This window comes from Coffea eugenioides, chromosome 6 (genome assembly GCF_003713205.1).
Source record: "Coffea eugenioides isolate CCC68of chromosome 6, Ceug_1.0, whole genome shotgun sequence".
Taxonomy (NCBI): domain Eukaryota; kingdom Viridiplantae; phylum Streptophyta; class Magnoliopsida; order Gentianales; family Rubiaceae; genus Coffea; species Coffea eugenioides.
This window is the reverse complement of record NC_040040.1, coordinates 30,317,733-30,337,581: the sequence shown is the minus strand read 5'-3', so window position 1 is coordinate 30,337,581 and position 19,849 is coordinate 30,317,733. Positions and strand designations below refer to the sequence as shown.

The window sequence follows — 19,849 nt, the reverse complement described above, 5'->3', positions numbered from 1 at the left end:
ACCAAACAGCAATATGTCTGGAATTTTTGTGCTCTAAAAAATCTTTACAGTTGCCTTATGATTACACTTACAATATTTGTTCTTGATGCCAAAGGATGAGGGTGATTTTTATGATTTCCTCCTGCAGTTTGACTGGAGTATAGTTTTTGCACATATACTTCACCTTTAAATTGCGAAATTAACACAAAATCACTATTTTCCTACCTCAAATTTTGATGCTTCAAATGAAAGTGAGATCCATGTTAATGTTTCTTGGTGCCTTTATATGCAAAATGGTAAAGTCCTAAAAAAATAGCCAATATAATCCAATGCACTAGCTGTTGGTCCAACTTTGTAGAGAAAGTCAGTTGCTACTTATTTTTGTTCTTTGCTATTTACACTAACCTTTTCTCACTTTTATTAATATGTTTTTCATTCCTTTATAATACACCTTGTACACAAGCATAAAAGGCATTTGTGGAATAAAAGTTTTATCTGTCTTTTCAAAGTACTTTTTTTGATTTGGACTGATTTTGTTATCAAAATCCTAACTTCAGAGAAGGTTAATTAATTTTATAAACATCAAGAAAGGTCAATGAAATTGTCGGAAACGGAGGCTTCTAAAATTATCCCTTGGATTAAACTTGTTTACGCTCGGATGGGGGCCTTTTTTGTCACCAACAGTGACAGTGGCATACAGATACAAACAGAATATCAAGTAGAAGCACTATAAATGTTCTTTCCCATTCAAATTTGTGTCCAAAAATTTATTTTTTGTTCATTTTATTATGTTCGTGCCCATATTTACCATGTATGTGTCTACATCCTTTAGAGTAGTGTCTCTGTCGCACGGTGCCGCGCTGTTACCATACGTGATCCTAAACTGCACTACTACCTAATTCCCAACATTATCCATGCGATCGTCAGAATATATTCCATTCACTCCCATACCTCACGCACTCTCGGTTCTATCCCTAATTCTCTGCCTTTCCATTTCAAATAAACAAGCACGCACAACAGAGTAAAATTGCGCGCCAAAACAGCACAAACAACACAGGATCAGCGCCAAGAAGAAGAAGAAAACGAAGTAGGGGGAAAAAAGCTGTGGAAGGAAAAGGAGGAGGAGGAGCCATCCCAGTCCGCCAGTGTCGTCATCTTCTAATCGGCTTCATCTGCTTCAACGAAAATTCTCTGTTAAGTTTCCTTATTGACCCTGTAATTTTCTTATGTTTAAAGTTCTGGTCTGCAGCACTTGTCTTGCCATGCTTTATCCTCATTTTTCTTGATTCAATCGGTTTTAGATGGCTGAATTTGATCAAAATTTACTAGAATTCTTTGTTTTCTTTTGTCGAAATTTGCTGAATTTGTAAATGCTCATCATCTGTCTGTCAAAAGTCCCTCCGTGAAAATGAGAAGAATACTTCAAACCTTCTCTGTCGTTTTGGTGCAATTTTCGTTGTCTGTGTTTGTAGTCTACGTGCTTCTGTGGGTTTTGAAAATTGCGAACATTATCCTCAACTTTCCCTTATTTTTGATTTGACCCCTGGTGTTTACCAAGTTTTCAATTGTTTACCAAAATTTCAATTCATACTTTATTTCTTGATTCTCAATTAGCTCCCTAGGATTAGAAAAGTGAGTCTTGACTTTATTTGGCATTTCAATTGATCCTAGTTAGCTTTAACTAGTTATATTTAATGTCTGGAATTCATGTAAGCCCCATATAGGACGCAGGCTGTGTATTATAGTTGTTTCCCTTTCTGTATTTGCTCTTGCTTTACTTTGTGGAATGTAATCGTGTGTGTTTATAGCACCGGAAGCTTGGAGATTAGGCATTTTCCTTTATTTGGTTATCTATGTGTTATGCATTTTCATGTATTTAAAAGTCTTTTCTATTAATTAAATGCATGCTATTTTTTTAGTTTGAATTAACTAGAATTTTGGCTCTATTATTATAAGAACGCTAATTAATCTTGCACCCACTTTTCATCAAATGTAAGGAGGTTCTCAGGGCCGATATCCACTTTTTTTTTGGTTAAGCAAAATGTATAGATGACTTGTTACATCTAGAACCCAATATTGAGTGGTGACTCCTTATTTTTGAAAATCCCATTTCCAAGATTTTAGCTGGGTACCTGAATTGTCACATTTGCCAAGTCCAATCTTAGGCTCTTTTTCTGTTTTCTTTTGTTTTTAATTTATTTTATCAAGAACCAAAAATTTACTTTAATCTTCAACAACTCCTTTTTTGCTTCCATTTTATTTTATTTTTATTTTTTTGAAAGATATGTGACGTGAGATCCTCAATCCCTTTGTTTAGTTATTCATTGAAAATGACCCAATTGTTGATTAAGGCTAGGATAGTTAAATTAAGGCAAAGGGCACGGCTGGTATCCAAATTGCCCTTCCAGATGCCGGACATTGGCTAAAAGGACTAAATTGACTAAATTGTTGAAACTTTAAAGTTTAGGAACTAAATTAGCTAGAATATAAGTTTATGGATTAAATAAGTGATTTCCCCTTCTTTAATAGAACGTTTAACGGCATATAAGTTTCCTATGTAAACTACATGCATAGAGTGTGCAAGACCCACAAGTTATCCTAAGCAACTACAGTTCAACTTTACTGTAGCTTCAACTTGCATGTAAATCCCTTAGTCACTAAAGGAGAACAGAAGAGACAATAAAAAATTAGAAAAAGAAAATTTGTAGGCTGGAGCCACGATTCTCTCCCCTCCTCTCCCCAGCATGGTGCATCCTCTTCTATCCATTCCCCTGCCATGTACAAGCACCCTTCTCCCCCTAATTTTCTCTAGAAGCTGGATCTACTCCAGGTTTGGCTTTACTCTTGCCAAACTTCAACTTAATACAGACATAAATTTTGGGTTGTAAAGTTGTCAGAATATTCTTAAAAGAACTATGGTTTGGGATTTTGTAATATGCAAAATGGATTTCTAACTAGTTTTGATAGTTTGGTTAAAATCCCTAAGGAATTTAATGGGTAACGGGGCAATTTGCTCTGGATAGAGCACATTACCTGGTTGCCCACTAAACTTTTCAAATGTATAGTTTTGACCACTCAACTTTTAAGAGTATGAAGTTACCCACTCAACTTCCAAATGTGTATATTTTGGGCCATTTTGTCTACTTAGATCGTCAAGTCTGCCACATCTAAGGACTCACATGGATCATGAGATATAATCGGAAGCAGACTTGACAATGAAAACAGATGGAATGGCCCAAAAATATACACGTTTGAGAGTTAAGTGGGTAACTTTACTCTAAAAAGTTGAGTGGTTGAATCTATATCACTTCAAAAGTATAGGGGAAACCGGGTAATTTTCTCAATCTATTTTTCTTTTGCTTGATCGTTATTGCTGGAATGGGAGAAATGCTGATATGCTTTAAGAATCTATTCTCATTTTCCTTTTGAGAATGAAAGAGACTCTATACATTACATCTAAATGATACAGTTCCACAATCTATCTTCAAAGTACTGAAACTTAGCGCAGGCCACTGGAATTGGAGAGGAGGGAGGAGGGGGCACCGTGCTTTGAAGAAGGAAGGAATAGCAGAGTTGTGGCCACTTCTGAATTGTTTTCCTTGGCTCAATTTTGTTTCTAGTCTTTTGTTTATATATTTTTATTACTCTCGTAACAGGAAAGCTTTACAAAAAACCAAAGAGCCATTATGGCTCTTGCAGCAAGCTTCACTTTGGCCTTTCCTTCTATATCTCTATCTTCAAGGACAAGAATTTCTTCATCTGGATCTTGTTATCCTCTCAGATGTTCCATCCAAAACTCTTCCCTCTCAGTTTCAGTGCCTGACACCACTATCTCCAAGTGCAACGAAACCTTGTCAGCAATTCAAAATTCCGGTATAATTGCTTGTCTTCGCGCTGAAAGGTAAAGTCCTATAATCTCCATTTTTTATTTTTTTTGTCTTCCCATAAGTTTCAGCCCTATATGAATCCATGTAAAATATAGGCATTTATAAATTTCTAAGGACAATATTAGTATATCACTTGAGCATAGCATTCTATGTGGCGCAAAAGGTGTCTAGAAGCATGCTTTTGAGATTTTTTCAAAGCAATTTCCTAAAAAGTGCGATCAGAGCCTTTGCCTCCAGTAATACAAATAAGTATTCCAGGTAGTAAATGGATGTTGCTTTGGTAATTTTAGCAAGTGGTAGAAGAAGAGCAGCCAAATGACCTTCATTGGATAGAAGATGTACCCAATATAGGAATTATTAGTAGCTTCATACCTCTAGGAGTTCAAACAAATTGTGAGGTTTGATGGCAGGGGAATTTTTAGTTTTTTTGGTAATAGCTTGTTAAAGGGCATCCTCAACTTGGAAGAGCCACGAATTGATTCTGATTTGGTACTTGATCTACTCCCTGCTATGTCATCTAGTGCGGAATTGGCATTGGAAGCTGCTCGTGCTGCATTAAATGGTGGAATTACTGTGGTAAGTTCATCAGTGTCCTATAAGTTGAGATTTATAAAACAATGGGATTACATGTTACGTAACTACTGGCTTGTTTGGATTAGCTGTTTTTAAAAAATCACACGTTTTTCAATAAAAAAAAATCTACAGTAACACCCCAAAAAACACATTAAAGACCCAAATCACCAAAAAAAAACCACTATTTCTCCACATAATCTCCCCTTCTCTCTTGACCACCATCCCCACCAGCCTTTGTCTCTCCCCCTTTCCTTCCGCCACCGCTCCACCTCCCCCTCCCCTCCTTAGCCCCCTAAACCTCCCCCACTTTTGCCCTCACAACCCCAACCACATGCCATGTGACTGGGGGTGGAAGAGGGGAAATGGGAGGGGGCTGTGGAGAGAGGTGGCAGAGAAGGAGGGTGGGGTGGCAGAGAAGGAGGGGGAAGGTGGCAAGGGTGGGTGGTTGGCTGGGATTGTAGGAGATGGGAAGGGTAGCAGTTAAAAACAACCTTAATACTCTAAAATCACCACTTTGTTTTTTAACAAAAAAAAACCTACAGTAAAATTTTTTAAAAGCACCCCAAAAAACACCTAATGCAAATGGGAATGGTTAAGAAAGATAAGTGTTAAATCAACCATTCTGATAAATCATTTGGTTTTTGGAGTTACTGGAAGGTTTGCAAATTTGTTTGGCCTGCTTAATTGCTTATACTTGGTTGTTTAGTTATGACCATCAAGAGAAATGAAAACGATGACTTACACTATTCATAGGATGGTAAGTTTCAAACTTTAAAGTTGATTACTGAGAAATGACTTGATGTTCTGCAGCTGGAGATTGCAATGTCCAATCCAGGTGTCTTTGAGGTAATTTTCAACATATTACTTTCCCTCTATGCCAGGTAGTGGCGGCAAACTTGTTGGTTAATATACTGTCCTTTCACAAGACAGGTCTTACAGCAATTAGTGCACGAGTATCCAACAAAAATAATAGGGGTAAGTTTAGGGTTTTTTCCCCAAATCTTCTATACATTTCAACTTGTCTTACTTTTAAGTACACATCTCAAAGATTCAAAAATGGTAGCTCCATTGGCCTTATGTAGGGTGGATTGTATGCTTGGTAGTTGCTTCTCCTATTGTACACTAACACTTATATATGGGAATATTTTTTTAGCCTAGTGTCAGGCTTGCTTTTAAATAAGCAAGGCAACTAATATTTTACTGGATTTTCGTATATAAAGTTTAGCATTAATCATTGCTATCATTTGTAAAATAATTTAGGATGGAAATTTGTTCCTTTTTGTCAACTCTGGTTGTGTGGAATCTTAACTTGAATTTTTATCGTTTCTACTGTTTACTGGAACAAAAGAATGGCCGGAAACAGTAATAAAAAGAGAAGTCACATTATACAATTTCTTTTTTTGTGCTGCAGGTTGGGACTGTTTTAAATCTTGAAGATGCCAAACATGCTATTAGCCACGGAGCTAAGTTTCTTCTTAGTCCTGCAATGGTAATGGTATGGACAGAACAGAAAGTAGGCTGCACTGCTGCTGATTCCTGTAAAAGCCTAGACTGATATATTTGTTTTAATTAGATGTTGACTTCTCATTTTCTGTTCAAGGGTATTTTGGATGATGTTTCATGCAGTAAAGCTCTATATATACCTGGAGCCATGACTCCAACAGAGGTAGAATTATTCTTCGCTATCAATACTACTTTATTTGGTCGGATTTTGTTTAGGAATTCAACGATCTTTGTTGTTCTTGGGCTGAGCTTGCCAATGTAACTTGTTACACCATATGCTTATGTACATAAGTGTGTCTGATATATTAGGTGGTGATGCCTTGTTATCCTAAAGATATATTTTCCCAACAAAGATGTTTCCTTTAAAGATGTATTATTTTGTTTAAATTTTATTTGTTTTTCGTTGTCTTTTAAAGAAATGTATGATTGATAAAGAAAGAAAAGAATAGACAAAGCAAGTTTCTTAGTTATCTTCATACTTATGCAGATATTGTCCGCATTCAGTTCTGGAGCCAAAATGATCAAGGTCTGTAACTCTTCTGCTAATAGGAAACCAAATATTTCAATTGTCACTTCTTGTTATGTTTTGCAATTTGTGTTGTGATATTAAGTTTAATCCTATCCGTCCAATATTCCAGAATTAACAACTTTTTATTAGAAAATAAATTTTATCTGGTTTATGGCAAAAGCCAAAATATTTGTGCAAATCTGATCTGCCTAAATGATATACTGTGCACAGGCGATGACAGATCAATAAATAAGGTTTTGACTGGAGTGCTCTAGAGCCAAGTAATTGATTGATTATACCCAAAGAAGAAAATGAAAACCTAGTGTTTACTTTCCGAATAGCAGAGTTAACTTAGAAAACATAATACTCTTAATAATAATGCCATGAGGAAGTTTATATTAGAAATCATCTTCTCCAGGTCTGCCTTGTTATCAAATTTGAAGGATTTTGATCTTGTTTGTCTTCATTAGATGTGGAGACAATATTTCGAGATATCGTTGAAATGTTTTGGCATAATCAAGAACATTTGTGTTGTTGTAAGATTTCCTACACTAACAAGCTCTTTAGAATTTTGAATCTTTTCAGATTCTTTCTTTAGGTGAATAATGTCATAAAATTGAAACATTTTTTGATCTCTTGTGTGATAATTTTGATGGTTATGTTTCTTGTAATCTCATGAATTCATGTTTCCTATTATCACGTGAAGGACTGCATCCTTCTTGGCATGGTGCTCTTAAGTTGATGGAATATTATAACTGGTAACCTTTAGTTTCTCTCTGCTCAAAGTCAACATTTCTTGTCTTGCTAAATGTAAATCCATTTGACTACAATCTTTTCTCATACATTAGCAAGGATTTTTCAATTAAGGATTGGATAGTATTTCAAGTTGTAGAACTACAAGTGCAGATGTAAAGTATTAGTTATGTCGAGGTTGGTAGATATAGGGTACTTTGTAAAGAAATTATCCCTCTACTTCCTACAGTCATGTAGTTGGCCACGTTGAACTAACTAGGAAAAGACTCATGATTTGACTTGGTAATCTGAGTTTCGATTCTGCACTTTTGATCAAACCTGGCAATCCCCGCTGATCACATTTCAAATATGTGGTTAGTGGAGTTTCCACACCACAACTTTTTGCTTACCTTACTTGTCATAAATATAGGTATACTTCCCAGACCATTGTAGATTTTTTGGTTTTCCTGCAGGAGCTCTTTTAGGCAGATTATAAAATTTGAACAAATAATCAAGCAGGCTGTGCTATTTTGGAAAAGTAATCAAAATGTTCATTCTCTAGGAGTAGTTTGAGGACAATGGACATTGTCTCTTATTTTTTCCTAAAAAATAGCTGTTTTTATGTTGCAAAAGTATTGGGAGCTAGCCATGTAACACATGGATGCAGAATTCTAAATCAACGCTACATAACTCATTTTGGATTAGAAAACAACTTGATGGCTTCAACCTGCTTTTATAAATTAAGTTGAGGCATTATGTAGGGCCAGGGTTTGATCATGGTGGTGTAGTAAGAGAGTGAGAGGGGGAAAGAGAGGGAGGGAGAGGGAGAGGGAGAGAGAGTATATTAAAAGGATGAGTGAATGGATTTATGATCTGCGAAAGTGAACATTACTATTTATCTCATGAGGAGAAGACCACATTGTTAAGAGAATATAAGTACTCTTAGATAAATAAATTAGTAAGGGTATTCTCGTAAATAGTTTGTTAGATTTGTACTACTATAAATATTAGTTGGTCACTCATAATACGAGAGTTAGACATTTCTCCCAAAGTACATGTTATCGTGATATCAGAGTTAAAGTCCTACGGTTAGGGTTAGATATTTAGCAAAAGTCCTGCTCACGCGATACTGTTCATCGCATTACTGTTCACGCATATTGTTTATCACGAATTTTGATTATTTTTTTTTTGTTTGAAGTGATATTCGTTTTGGCTGAGAGTTTATCAAAAGTGTCGTGGCGTCCACTAATGTTATGACAATGGTGACGCCTCAAATCACAAATTGGAAATTGAACGGCACTAATTATCAACAGTGGTCAAAAGCTGTTAAGATTTATCTGATAGCCTAAGAAAAGCAATGACATCTCATAGATGACTCTCCTACGGAGGATAACAAGAGACTAATGTGGATCCACGAATTGCTTACGTGTGTTCTCATTGTGAGACAACAAAAGAAGTTTGGAATTATGTCCGGTTATTATACTGCAATAATCTTTCATGGATGTAATGCCTCTCTCAAGTGATACTACAGTTATGCAGAGGTAAAGAAAACAAACGCTTATGCTCAAATTCTTGGCTGATCTTAAGCCAGAATTTGAACCAATCAAATCTCAAATTTTAGCAGGTGAACAATTATTATCCTTTGCAGAGGCGTATGCCGTGTCTTACGTTCTGCATCTAAAGATAATGCACAAGGTGATGGTGCTCTAATTAATAACAAGTTTGCTTTAGTTGCTAACAACAATCGGATAGAGCAACTTAGTCCTGGACGTGAGCAATTTAGTTTTGGACGTGACTCTCATAGAGGAAGAAGTAGAGGAGGTCGAGGTACCCTTGAGTGCACCCATTGTGGTTTGAAAAATCACACTCGTGATACTTGTTGGGATTTGGTTGGAAAACCTCATCGGTTTGCTAATACGGTTACCACTGACCAAGTTAAATCAGGTTCTTCAGTACAAGGGTCCCAGAAGACTTACCATATCCGAGAAAGATTATGTTAAATTCCTAAAGTGCCAAACTGCAAATCACGCATCTTTTCCCTCTGCTTCTTTAGCACAAAAAGGTAAAGTTATGGCTTGTTTCTCCATATCCTCTAATTCTGATTCATTGGTTATTGACTTTGGGGTTACTGATCATATTTCAGGTACCTCTAGACATTTTTGTAATAGTCAAGAGTCTACTTCTTTTTCTCATGTTACTTTAACTGATGGATCTACAACTAAAGTTAAAGGAAAAGGACTAGAAATTAACCCATCTCTTCCGCTGTCTTCTGTTCTTTATATACCCAATTTGTCTTTTAATCTAATGTATGTTAGTAAACTTACTAAATTTCTATAGTGTTCAGTTACTTTTTCTTCTGATTTTGTTGTCATTTAAGATTTGAAGACAAAGAGGGCGATTGGTGGAGGGCATGAGCAAAATGGTCTTCATTTTCTTAACTCCAATGGTCCGATTGTGTGTTCTGCTACTGTTTCTGCCTTGAAATTCATTGTCGTTTGGGTCATTTGTCTCTACAAAATTTGAAGATGTTGGTTCCTACTTGAGTTAATTGTCTTATTTAGAATGTGAGTCTTGTCAGTTAGAAAAGCATCATCGTGTTTCTTTTGCTCCTAGAGTCAATAAACGGGTTTCTGAATCCTTTTTGTTAGTTCATTCTGATGTTTGGGATCCTAGTCGGGTCATTTCAAAGTTAGGTTTTAAATATTTTATAATCTTTGTTGATGACTTTTCCAGAGTTACATGGCTTTATTTAATGAAAGATCGTTCAGAGCTATATTTCATTTTTTGTATATTTGTTACAGAAATAAAGAATCAATTTGATATACCTATACGTATATTTCGCAGTGCTAATGTGAAAGAATATTTTTCCATTCCTTTTGATACTTTTATGACTAAGTCCGGTATTATTTATCAGTTCTCTTATCCTCACACTCCACAATAGAATGGAGTTGTTGAAAGAAAAATTGGACATTTAGCTGAAATTGGTCGAACACTTCAGTTTTGAAGTGATGCAGTTTTAACTGCATGTTATTTAATTAATCGCATGCCATCTAATATTCTTGGAGGCCAATTACCTCACTCCATTCTTTTTCCTCGTAAACCTGTGTTTAAATTACCTTCTCGTATTTTTGGATGTGTGTGTTTTGTCCATCAGCTTGTTCCCGGAGTGAATAAATTAGATCCTTATGCTATTAAGTTTATTTTCTTAAAATACGCACGAGCGCAAAAAGGATATAGATATTAGTCAAGTTTTAAATCGGTTTTTCACTTGTGTTAATGTTACTTTATTTGAGTCCACTCCTTATTTTATGAAACAAGGTATACCTCGTGAGTTAGAACAATGTTCCTCTTTTTCTTCTCCTGTTTTGCCAGTTCCTTCATCTTTATCACTTGAGTTATACAGTCTATCAGATTCCACAACTCAGTTATCTCGTCCTAATTTTCAAATTTATTCTCGTCGTTCTGTAGTTGATAAAGCTCCTAATACATCACGCACTTCACCAATTAACTCTCAATCTTCAAATCCAGGTATGAACCCCTCCTATGAGTTAGATCTTCCTATTGCTTTACGCAAAGGTAAGAGGCATATTCTCATCTTATTTTTAATTTTGTTTCTTATTCTCGTATCTCTCCGTCATATTTTTCTTTTGTTTTTTCACTTGATTTTGTATCCATTTTTAAGTCTATTACCCATGCTCTTAATCATCCTAGTTGGAGATTAGCTATGCAAGAAGAGATGTTTGCTTTGAAGTAAAATGATACTTGGGATCTTGTCCCTCTTCCTTCTAGTAAGCTTGTTGATGGTTGTAAATTGGTATACACTATAAAAGTGTAGCCTAATGGTTCTATTGATAGATTGAAAGTTCGTCTGGTACCTAAAGGATTTACTCAGGCGTATAGAATAGATTACTTAGAGACATTTTCTTATGTTGCAAAAATTACCTCTGTTCGTCTTCTTATCTCTTTGACAGCAATTTATAATTGGCCATTGCATTAGTTGGATGTGAAAAATGCATTTTTACATGGAAATTTGGAAGGAGAGGTATATATGGAACAACCTCCTGGATTTGTTGTTCATGAGGAGAATTCGCGGTTGGTTTGTCGTCTGAAAAAATCCTTATATGGATTGAAATAGTCTTCTAGGGTTTGGTTTGGCCGATTTAGTAGTGTTATGGAGTTCGGTCTGACAAGATGTGGAGTAGATCACTCTGTTTTATTGGCATTCTGATGCTGGTAAGATTTTATTAGTTGTTTACGTGGATAATATTATGATTACATGTGATGATGTTGTGGGGATCCAGCAGCTTAAGTCCAATCTGCAGACAAACTTTCAGACAAAGGATTTAGGTCACTTACAGTATTTTCTAGGTATTGAGGTAGTTCGGTCTAAATATGAGATTTATTTATGTCAAAGAAAATATGTACTCGATATGCTGAGGGAAGTTAGAATGTTAGGTTGCCGACCTGTGGATACTCCTATGGATCCTAATGTGAAATAGTAGGAGATCAAGGTGCATTATTAGATGATCCTGGGCAATATCGAAAATTTGTGAGTAAATTAAATTATCTCACTGTAAGAGGCCTGACATTTCGTTTGCAACGAGTGTTGTGAGTCAATTTTTTGAAACTCCTCGTACCAGTCATTAGGATGCTGTTATACAAATTCTCAAGTATCTTAAAAGTGCTCCCGAAAAAGGTTTGCTGTATCAAAATAATGGACACATTGATATTGAAGGATACAGTGATGCAGATTGGGCTGGTTTTGCCTTAGATCGAAGATCATCCACAGGATATTGTGTGTTTGATGGTTGTAATTTAGTGTCGTGGAAGAGTAAGAAACAAACAGTTGTCTCCAAGTCAAGTGCGGAATCTGAATACCGTGCTATGACTCACACTGTGTGTGAGTTGATTTGGTTGAAGAGCATGTTACTTGAAAATGAGTTTGAACATAAACAGCCTATGAATTTAGTATGTGATAATCAGGCCGCTATTCATATTGTGTCTAACCCAATGTTTTATGAAAGAACAAAACATATTGAAGTTGATTGTCATTTCATTCGAGAGAAATTACTTGATGGAGTCATCAAGACATCTCATGTACAATCTGTAGATCAATTGACCGATTTGTTTACTAAACGTTTTGGGGGCTCTATGGTGACATACATTTGTGACAAGTTGGGTGCTTATGATATATATGCTCCAACTTGAGGAGGAGTATTAAGAGAATATAAGAATTCTTGTAGATAAATAAATTAGTAAGAGTATTTTTGTAAATAATTTGTTAGATTTATACTATTATAAATAGTAGTTGGTCACTCATAATCGAGAGTTAGACGTTTTTCTCCCAAAATACATGTTATCACACATTAATGTGTGAAAAAAGCTTCCAGTTAGTTCAAATTACAATAATGAGTAAGAATATGAGATCAGCTATGTTTATATGACAATATACGGTGGCTATTGAAATGGCTAGAGAAGTGATTTGGCAAAGAAATGAAATGAGCAGCAAGTTTGTTACAACGAAAAGTTGGGTGGTGAAAGTATCTCTCTTATAAAGAGTATCAGAAAGTGGTCCCAAGGTAGGCCCCTAATCTGACACGAGATCCTGTGGGCAGGAGGTTATTCGTAAGGAATGGCTCTCTTTTCCCACAGGTTATAATCAAGTAGATGTAAACAAAGTACGTGGTACGCTGGGTTTTCATGGTAGCATGTATCAAGTGGTTTTCTTGGGAATGCCAGGTACATGATATTCATATGTTTCAGTCTTTCCTGGAGGATAAGGAGTGATAGAGACGAACGTCAAATGGCAGCAATTGAGTAAAGTTTATGATAGCTGTGGCAAAGATGCTTCAAAATCCCAGGCTTCATTTTTTGCATGCTTTTGAGATAAGGAGCCAATTTGGAGTTGGATTGTGTCTTTACTAGCATTTATCTAAGTAGTTCTTTAGTTGTTTAATTTTTATGCTATTGGATATATTCTAAATTTTCATCAAGGTATTGTAGCAATGTAGCTTTTGGCAGGAATTTTCCGTTCACTAATTACTGTTTTGGAGTTGAGTAATGGTAGTTTTCTGATTTGGAATTTGTATGAGTTTTGAAAATGGAGTCTTGTTCATTTTTATAATTAAGGAGGGAATCCTAATTCAAAATAGGAGTTAGTTATGAGTCTGTAAATGTTGTACTTCATGGAGAGAAGACAGATTTCCTACATTAATAAAATTCATGCACGCTTGCAATCTTGAAGCTTATAAAATCTTGCTTGAGTTTAATGCCTAAATATTCAACGGGGTGATTGCTACAATTCCTTTTTTATTTTTTAAGTCTAAAACTTGAATTTCCTGCAATATTTTGCTATAATTTACTATTCTGATCCCATTGATGTCTGTTCCTTTGATTGCCCACCCTTATAGTTGTGAATCCTAAACCTCAAAGTACCTATCCACAATTCTGTTGGCCCATCAACAGCTTTGATGCTCTGTCAAGGAGCCTTTGCCTTTGGCAAATGTTGGGCCATAAGTATCTGGCGTGCTGCAAATAATGGTTATCCACCAAAGTGAGTTTCAGAGAGATATTTTATGTATACTTGGTATTCTACTCGACAACTTGTTATTTGATAATTAGATGAGGAGATGTCATGAATATTCGATGTTACCAACTTCTACAAGCGTAAAGACATCATGAAGGATAGATTTAGCAATTCGAATACCTGGTGGAAACTGATCTTCTACATCAGATCCTCAATCCTCTAGAATGAATCAGACTCTTAAATTTTGCCTTTGATACGCATACAGCTCTTGGTTCTAAGGCAGTTTTAACTCTTAATGTGCCTCTAGTCTGAACACGGACATGCCTATTCTTATAGAAGGGAAAACAGGTGATGGATGGTGGTCTTCAATTCCAACCTGTCATCTCCTTGATTTGTAGTTGTTTCCTTTTTGTTATGTTTACTGGTTGTATCTCGTTGATATTAAGCATTAAAGATATAAAGATAGCATATCGTTTTGCGATTTGTGAAAAGAGGACTGTCATACTTATTGCATAGCTATACATGCAGACACCTGCGTTTTCTTTTAAAGAAAAGAAGTAGAAGTCTTACAAGATTCATTTGAATAACTAAGAGATATAGAATACTTATGTAAGATCTTCTCTGAATTGATGTGATATTTATTTTTAACATCATGTTTGCTGAGTTACATGCAATAGTGGTCAGTGACATTTTTTACTAGCTCTGGTTTTTGCCTATATTACTGATAGACAGCCTCATATTTGAAAAACTTCATTTAACAGCTTCACCTTTAGAGTCAAGAAGAACTTTGTCCAGCCCAGTTTAACATTTCTTACTCTTATGGACACAAAACTGCACAGAACCCTTTCCCATGATATCATGAAACTATAAAGTTTTAAAATGGAAAAAAGAAAAAAATTAATTAAAAGGACAAGGAGAACTTTAGTGTTGTTTCCTTACCAGTCTTTTTCTCATTGGTTTGAATGAAAGTAGAGGTTTAAGAAGGGTTGAGTGTTTGCTTAAAATGAGACTTCCCTAGTGGCAGTTGCTTTTGTTTACTTTAAAATCTTTCTCTGGGATGATCTTGCCCTCAAAGTTGTAAGAGCTGAGCTTATAATTAATATTGAAAATTCTTTACCCAGTATGGTACATTTCTTTGCATCATAATTTCATTTTTAGAGAAAAATGTTTGGGAGAACTCAGTGCCATGGGATGTTGCAGTTCCTTTCCCTATTCTTTTCTTTCTTAATGAACTACCGTACCTGTCTTGCTACTGAAGTCTATTAACATCCAGCTGCTAAATCTACTAATCCGAACTTAGTGTCTATGGTTAATTTGGCTGACTTTGAGGGGTTTTGTACCTATTGACTGCAATTATGGTTCAGGTGGTAAAATATTGTGTGTTCTTTTCCTTTTGACTTCCTGTTCCTTTGTTGCAACAGGTGTATCCAGTGTCTGCATTGGGTGGTATCCAATACATAGCAGCTCTGAAAAAGCCCTTCCCTCATATCCCTTTGATTGCCTCTCAGGGCATAACAGTAGGTTTGGCTTCATCTCTCTTAAAAGCCTAGATATTCTTTCCTTAGCACTACGAAGAGGTGATGCTTTCCTGTTAGGATTTTGAGGTGCTCATCCACTATTTTACCTTCTATGAAGTTATTAATTATATCTGTCTAATTTTACTTGTAAGAATGAAAAGGTTGGTGAGAGAGTTTGTATACTAGCTGCCGTCTGAAACATTTGCTTGAAACTGTGTCGAGGAAAGTTAATAGAGGATTTCTCTTTTCCTTATTTTACATTATTTAGGGCTTGGAGGAAGGGTAATTAAGGTGAAAGAAATGCACATCTTTCTGTTTGGGGAGTCTGAGAGACAAACTGAGGATAAGCACGGAACTGTATGTTTTTGTCTAATCAAATCAAGGGACCAATAAATTGGCTTTAATTTTTAGTTGGGAGAATGGTTGCATGGTGATTGGTCAGAATAATCCTTGTTAATGTCTTGCATATTTAAGTGGTTTCTCAGAAATTTGATGTGAATTATGGATTCGATTCATATTACTTGATGAATAACTATGGTTATACTAGCTTATCACAGAAATTCTACAGTAATACACGGTTGTTTCTAAGGGTTAAGTTTCTTGTGATTGTTATTGTTGGGAAATTACATGGATGCTTTGTCTGAAATTGGAAGTTTCTGACCTGCTTACGAAATTACTAAGTACATATATCTGGACATGTGAAAATTTTAATGTGCATGCAACCTGGAGAACTAGCTGGGCTCGTAAGCTCATTTTTGTCTGCAATCTTAAAAGATGTTTAATACAGGATACTTGATTTTTCTCCAGCAGGGTTTTCATCTATTTTATTAGTTTCTGTGCTGATTTTGGATACATCTAGTTATTGGATATTGACGCAAAATACTTTTGTATATAGGTTTAGGGTACCTTTACTTTTGTTAGTCTTGGTTGGCTAGTACTTCCTTGTATAATTGAATCTGCCAATCATTTTCTGTTAGTCTTTGTTGGCTAGTGAAAATTGTCCACTTTGCATTGGTTACATTTGATATCTCTAAGTAATGCTGCTTCATGACCTTTTTCTTTTTGTTCTGTTTCAAGCCATACTTTGAATGAACGATGCTTCTTAAAAGGCAATTGGATTCTCTCATTTTGCTTCTCTCTCTTAAAATTCCCCAAACAAAAGAAAAATCTGTGCAACAAGAAAAAGTTTTCTCATGGTTTACCCATTTTATGCTTCATACATGTACGCTGGATCCATCCAAAATGCTTCATATTCTTGGCTTTTGCATGTATTTTGATCTCCTTAAAGTGGTTATCGTCAAGTGCTTGACCTTCATTAACACATCAGCTGTCATTGCAATACTTGTTACGAGTTAGCTACACCTTTTAACACTGATGCAGATTTAGTTGGGGAGTATATTGCTCATGGAGCAACATCGGTTGTTTTGTCTGATGCTATATTCAGTAAGAAGGCAATGGGTGAAAGGAATTTTGAGACCATTTATCAGCTTTCACGTTCTGCAGCTTCCCAGGCGATTGAAGCTGTAGAAAGGTTAGAATTCGCCTAGTAGTGCTTGATTTCTTTCAATAAGAAGAAACTTACTTTTGGTCATTTTTTCTTCATTGCATATATATATATATATATATATATATATTCTTGTCTGTCTTGTTTTTACCCATTGTTGCTGCATTTCATCGGAAAATAAGACTACAGAATAAATATAAGTGAACATGAAAAGAGGCAACTTCGAAAGGTTCAGCTCTGTTTCTCTTAGTCATGGAGGCATATCGAGCCTTTTTTTTTTTAACCGTAAAATTACCAGCTCAAACTTGTTTCTTCTGGAGCTTTCAAGTAGTGGTGGCAAATTGGATTTAAATCCATTTATCCATCCAAATAAACCGAGCTTAATTTGAGATGGATGCTTAAGAAAAATTTTATGACTTAAAATGAATGGCCATTTAAATCCAATTAAGGAAACTATAATCCCACAAGTTTCTTACTTTTTTACTCACTCTAGAACTCTCTCTCTCTATGGCATCTGTCTGTCTGTTGGTCGTTCGAAGGCCAAGCATGGTTTTTGGAGACTCCACACTAATTGGCAATTGCAAAACAATAGTCAAAATGTTACTCCGTATCATCATTGATTTATTTAATATTATAGGAAAAGTATTTTTTTTCCCTTTTTTTGGCATTTTACTTCATTTTATAGGATTGGTAACATATGGCCTTTTTTTTTTTTATAATTTTACCCTTTTTATTATTGCATCAGTCATTGGCTAACATGCAATTTTGCAGAGAATTTCACTTCAACTATTTCCAATGCTCAGGCAGCATTGGACACCTATTATGATTTTACGCAATGAAAATCAAACTTGGTTTTTTGAACTTGATACAAGCTTTGAGACATCTGGGTGGTTATAGTTCATACAAGATCATGAACTCCTAGATAATTCACTCTTTAAGATTTCTCTATATTGGCTATACCATATGGTCTTTAGAGTTGCAATATACCCAACAGACAATTGTTTGACTAACCCAAGATTAATAAGATTAATTAGAGAGTTGCAATATATTCCCTTTATGTCATTCTTCCATTCCATGATCTCGAATATCTAGTAAAAAGAATATTAATAATAATTTCATAATATAAATATTCATTTCATTTATATATATTCACATTCTCATTTCCTTGCAGATGTTACCGGGAGCTATAATTTCCTATTGCAAACAAATATAGATCACACAATCTCTTGTACCTATGAGTACAACAATTGGATATTCGAAGTTGATGGCATATATATCTACCAACTGGCTGGGCAAGATTTGTTGAATGCCATTTCCTTGGAGAAGGAAGTGTTATTATTTTTAATTTATTACAAAATAATAATTATCATGTAATGCTTTTCAATTCCCAGTTAATCAAAGAATATTGCACCTATCTATAAAATATTTTATTTCTTTCTTTGATTTTGTTCGGCTACTAATATACCAATCCAGAATAAATATCACAGTATAACTAATACCATTATACAAATAATTCAAAATTTTGAAACAAAATAAAATCGAAGATCGTGAACGACTATATTTACAAAATACAAATTCGTTCATGCGTAACAAAACATACAAATAGGCAATGACAAATATTAAACACATGCTAAAAAACTTAATACACCTTAACTAAAAAAAATATATAATAATTACATTTTCAAACGTGGTCATTTATAAACCGAACTTCATATCTAACTATGCTAAATAAAAAAAAAGTGCATCTCTTTCTTTATCTACTTCTTTTGCAAATTTAGCAAAGGCCTCTAAATTTGGGTATTATCATGTTCTTTGAGTGCAGCCTCAAGAATCAGAGCCCATCTCTCAATACGATAAAAATCCTTGAAAAAATCAACTATCTTTGCTCTAATTTCATTATTCAACCATACAACTTGATTGGAATGAAAATTTTCTGCATCACAATTCATCCTAACTCTATCAGCTGTATCATCACTGCAATTTTAAAAAAAAAAAAAGGGCCTTTTTTTCCAACAATTGTAGTTATCTTTTTGATAATTCCACCCATTGGTACAAAACAGTCATAGAGCCTATGCTTTTATACAACTTGCAAACACATCCAAACAAATAGATAAAAACATAATCAATATTTGAGTTGACTATTACTTCACTCATTCCAATAAATCTGATTGACTACAACTGCTTTACTACGAAAATAGTACATGGCTAACTATGACGTACAACAATAATATCAAAACATGAGCAATAACAAGACAAATAGTAACAGCATTAAAAATACACAAAAAGATATGAATAAATATAAACTAAAAATATTTAATGTACTTTAATTTATATTAAAATAACTTTCCAATGCATAACTAAAATTATAATGCAATAAATATAAAAATTATACAAATTAAATAGATTTATACAATACAATAAAAATTTAAAAAATATATGACACCACATATAAACATAAATAGAGCAATCCGTTTGGACAGAATAGGGATACCTTCAATTAGAAAAATGAGGATTATGTAAGAGGAATATTTGGTTATATTTTCCATGAATAAAAAAAAAAAAAAACATAAATAGAGCAATTCTCTATCAACAAAATTAACTAGCTCAAAAACACCTTATTCTCTTATTACTTGGATCCCATACATATAACAAACTGCAACAATACAATTATCCAACTGCAACTCAAGCCCACATACACAATAAACACAGTTATAATAATAAAATTTTTTAACCAGCATGTTTTCCCCTTATCCAAAAGCCCAAAAAGCATACATCCAGTTACACATTGTAAACTCTGTCATAGCAACTTTTATTCCCTCCATCTTTTTCTACTCTGAATGTTTCTAAAGCATTCATATGAATAAATTCTTGAAACTCCAATTGCACAGCTTCAAGGTTATGGTAATAACCATGCATCTGATTTCTTTTTTATTATTTTCTACAATAATTTGACCTTTTTTTCTCTATTTCAATTTACTGACTTCAAAAAACTCACTGAATCAACACTACATCACTATCAAAAACTATATGTACTGAAATTGCTTTCATTTCTTTTTCCTTTTTTCAGATTATATAGTATTGTACACCTAAATTATGATCCAGCACTCAGATCTAAAATTA

The 19,849-nt window shown here is 34.6% G+C and overlaps 1 protein-coding gene across 1 annotated transcript; it reads left to right on the top strand.

Annotated features, from left to right (window-relative positions):
* The first annotated feature begins 1,093 nt into the window (after positions 1-1,093).
* Positions 1,094-18,103, top strand: LOC113775497 (KHG/KDPG aldolase-like). The gene is made up of 11 exons (XM_027320404.1): positions 1,094-1,172; positions 3,636-3,880; positions 4,388-4,442; positions 5,250-5,285; positions 5,370-5,414; positions 5,851-5,934; positions 6,040-6,105; positions 6,430-6,468; positions 15,130-15,229; positions 16,606-16,756; positions 17,901-18,103. The coding sequence occupies exons 2-11, from the start codon at positions 3,666-3,668 to the stop codon at positions 17,917-17,919; spliced, it is 810 nt and encodes a 269-aa protein (XP_027176205.1). The 5' UTR covers positions 1,094-1,172; positions 3,636-3,665; the 3' UTR covers positions 17,920-18,103.
* Positions 18,104-19,849: the final 1,746 nt, after the last annotated feature.

Bases quoted from the DNA above. Each gene is read 5' to 3' on its own strand.
- LOC113775497 (XM_027320404.1), top strand. From the start codon at position 3,666: ATGGCTCTTGCAGCAAGCTTCACTTTGGCCTTTCCTTCTATATCTCTA. The intron at 4,443-5,249 runs GTAAGTTCATCA...GATGTTCTGCAG, and splicing joins TAAATGGTGGAATTACTGTG to CTGGAGATTGCAATGTCCAA. The intron at 15,230-16,605 runs GTTTGGCTTCAT...ACACTGATGCAG, and splicing joins CTCTCAGGGCATAACAGTAG to ATTTAGTTGGGGAGTATATT.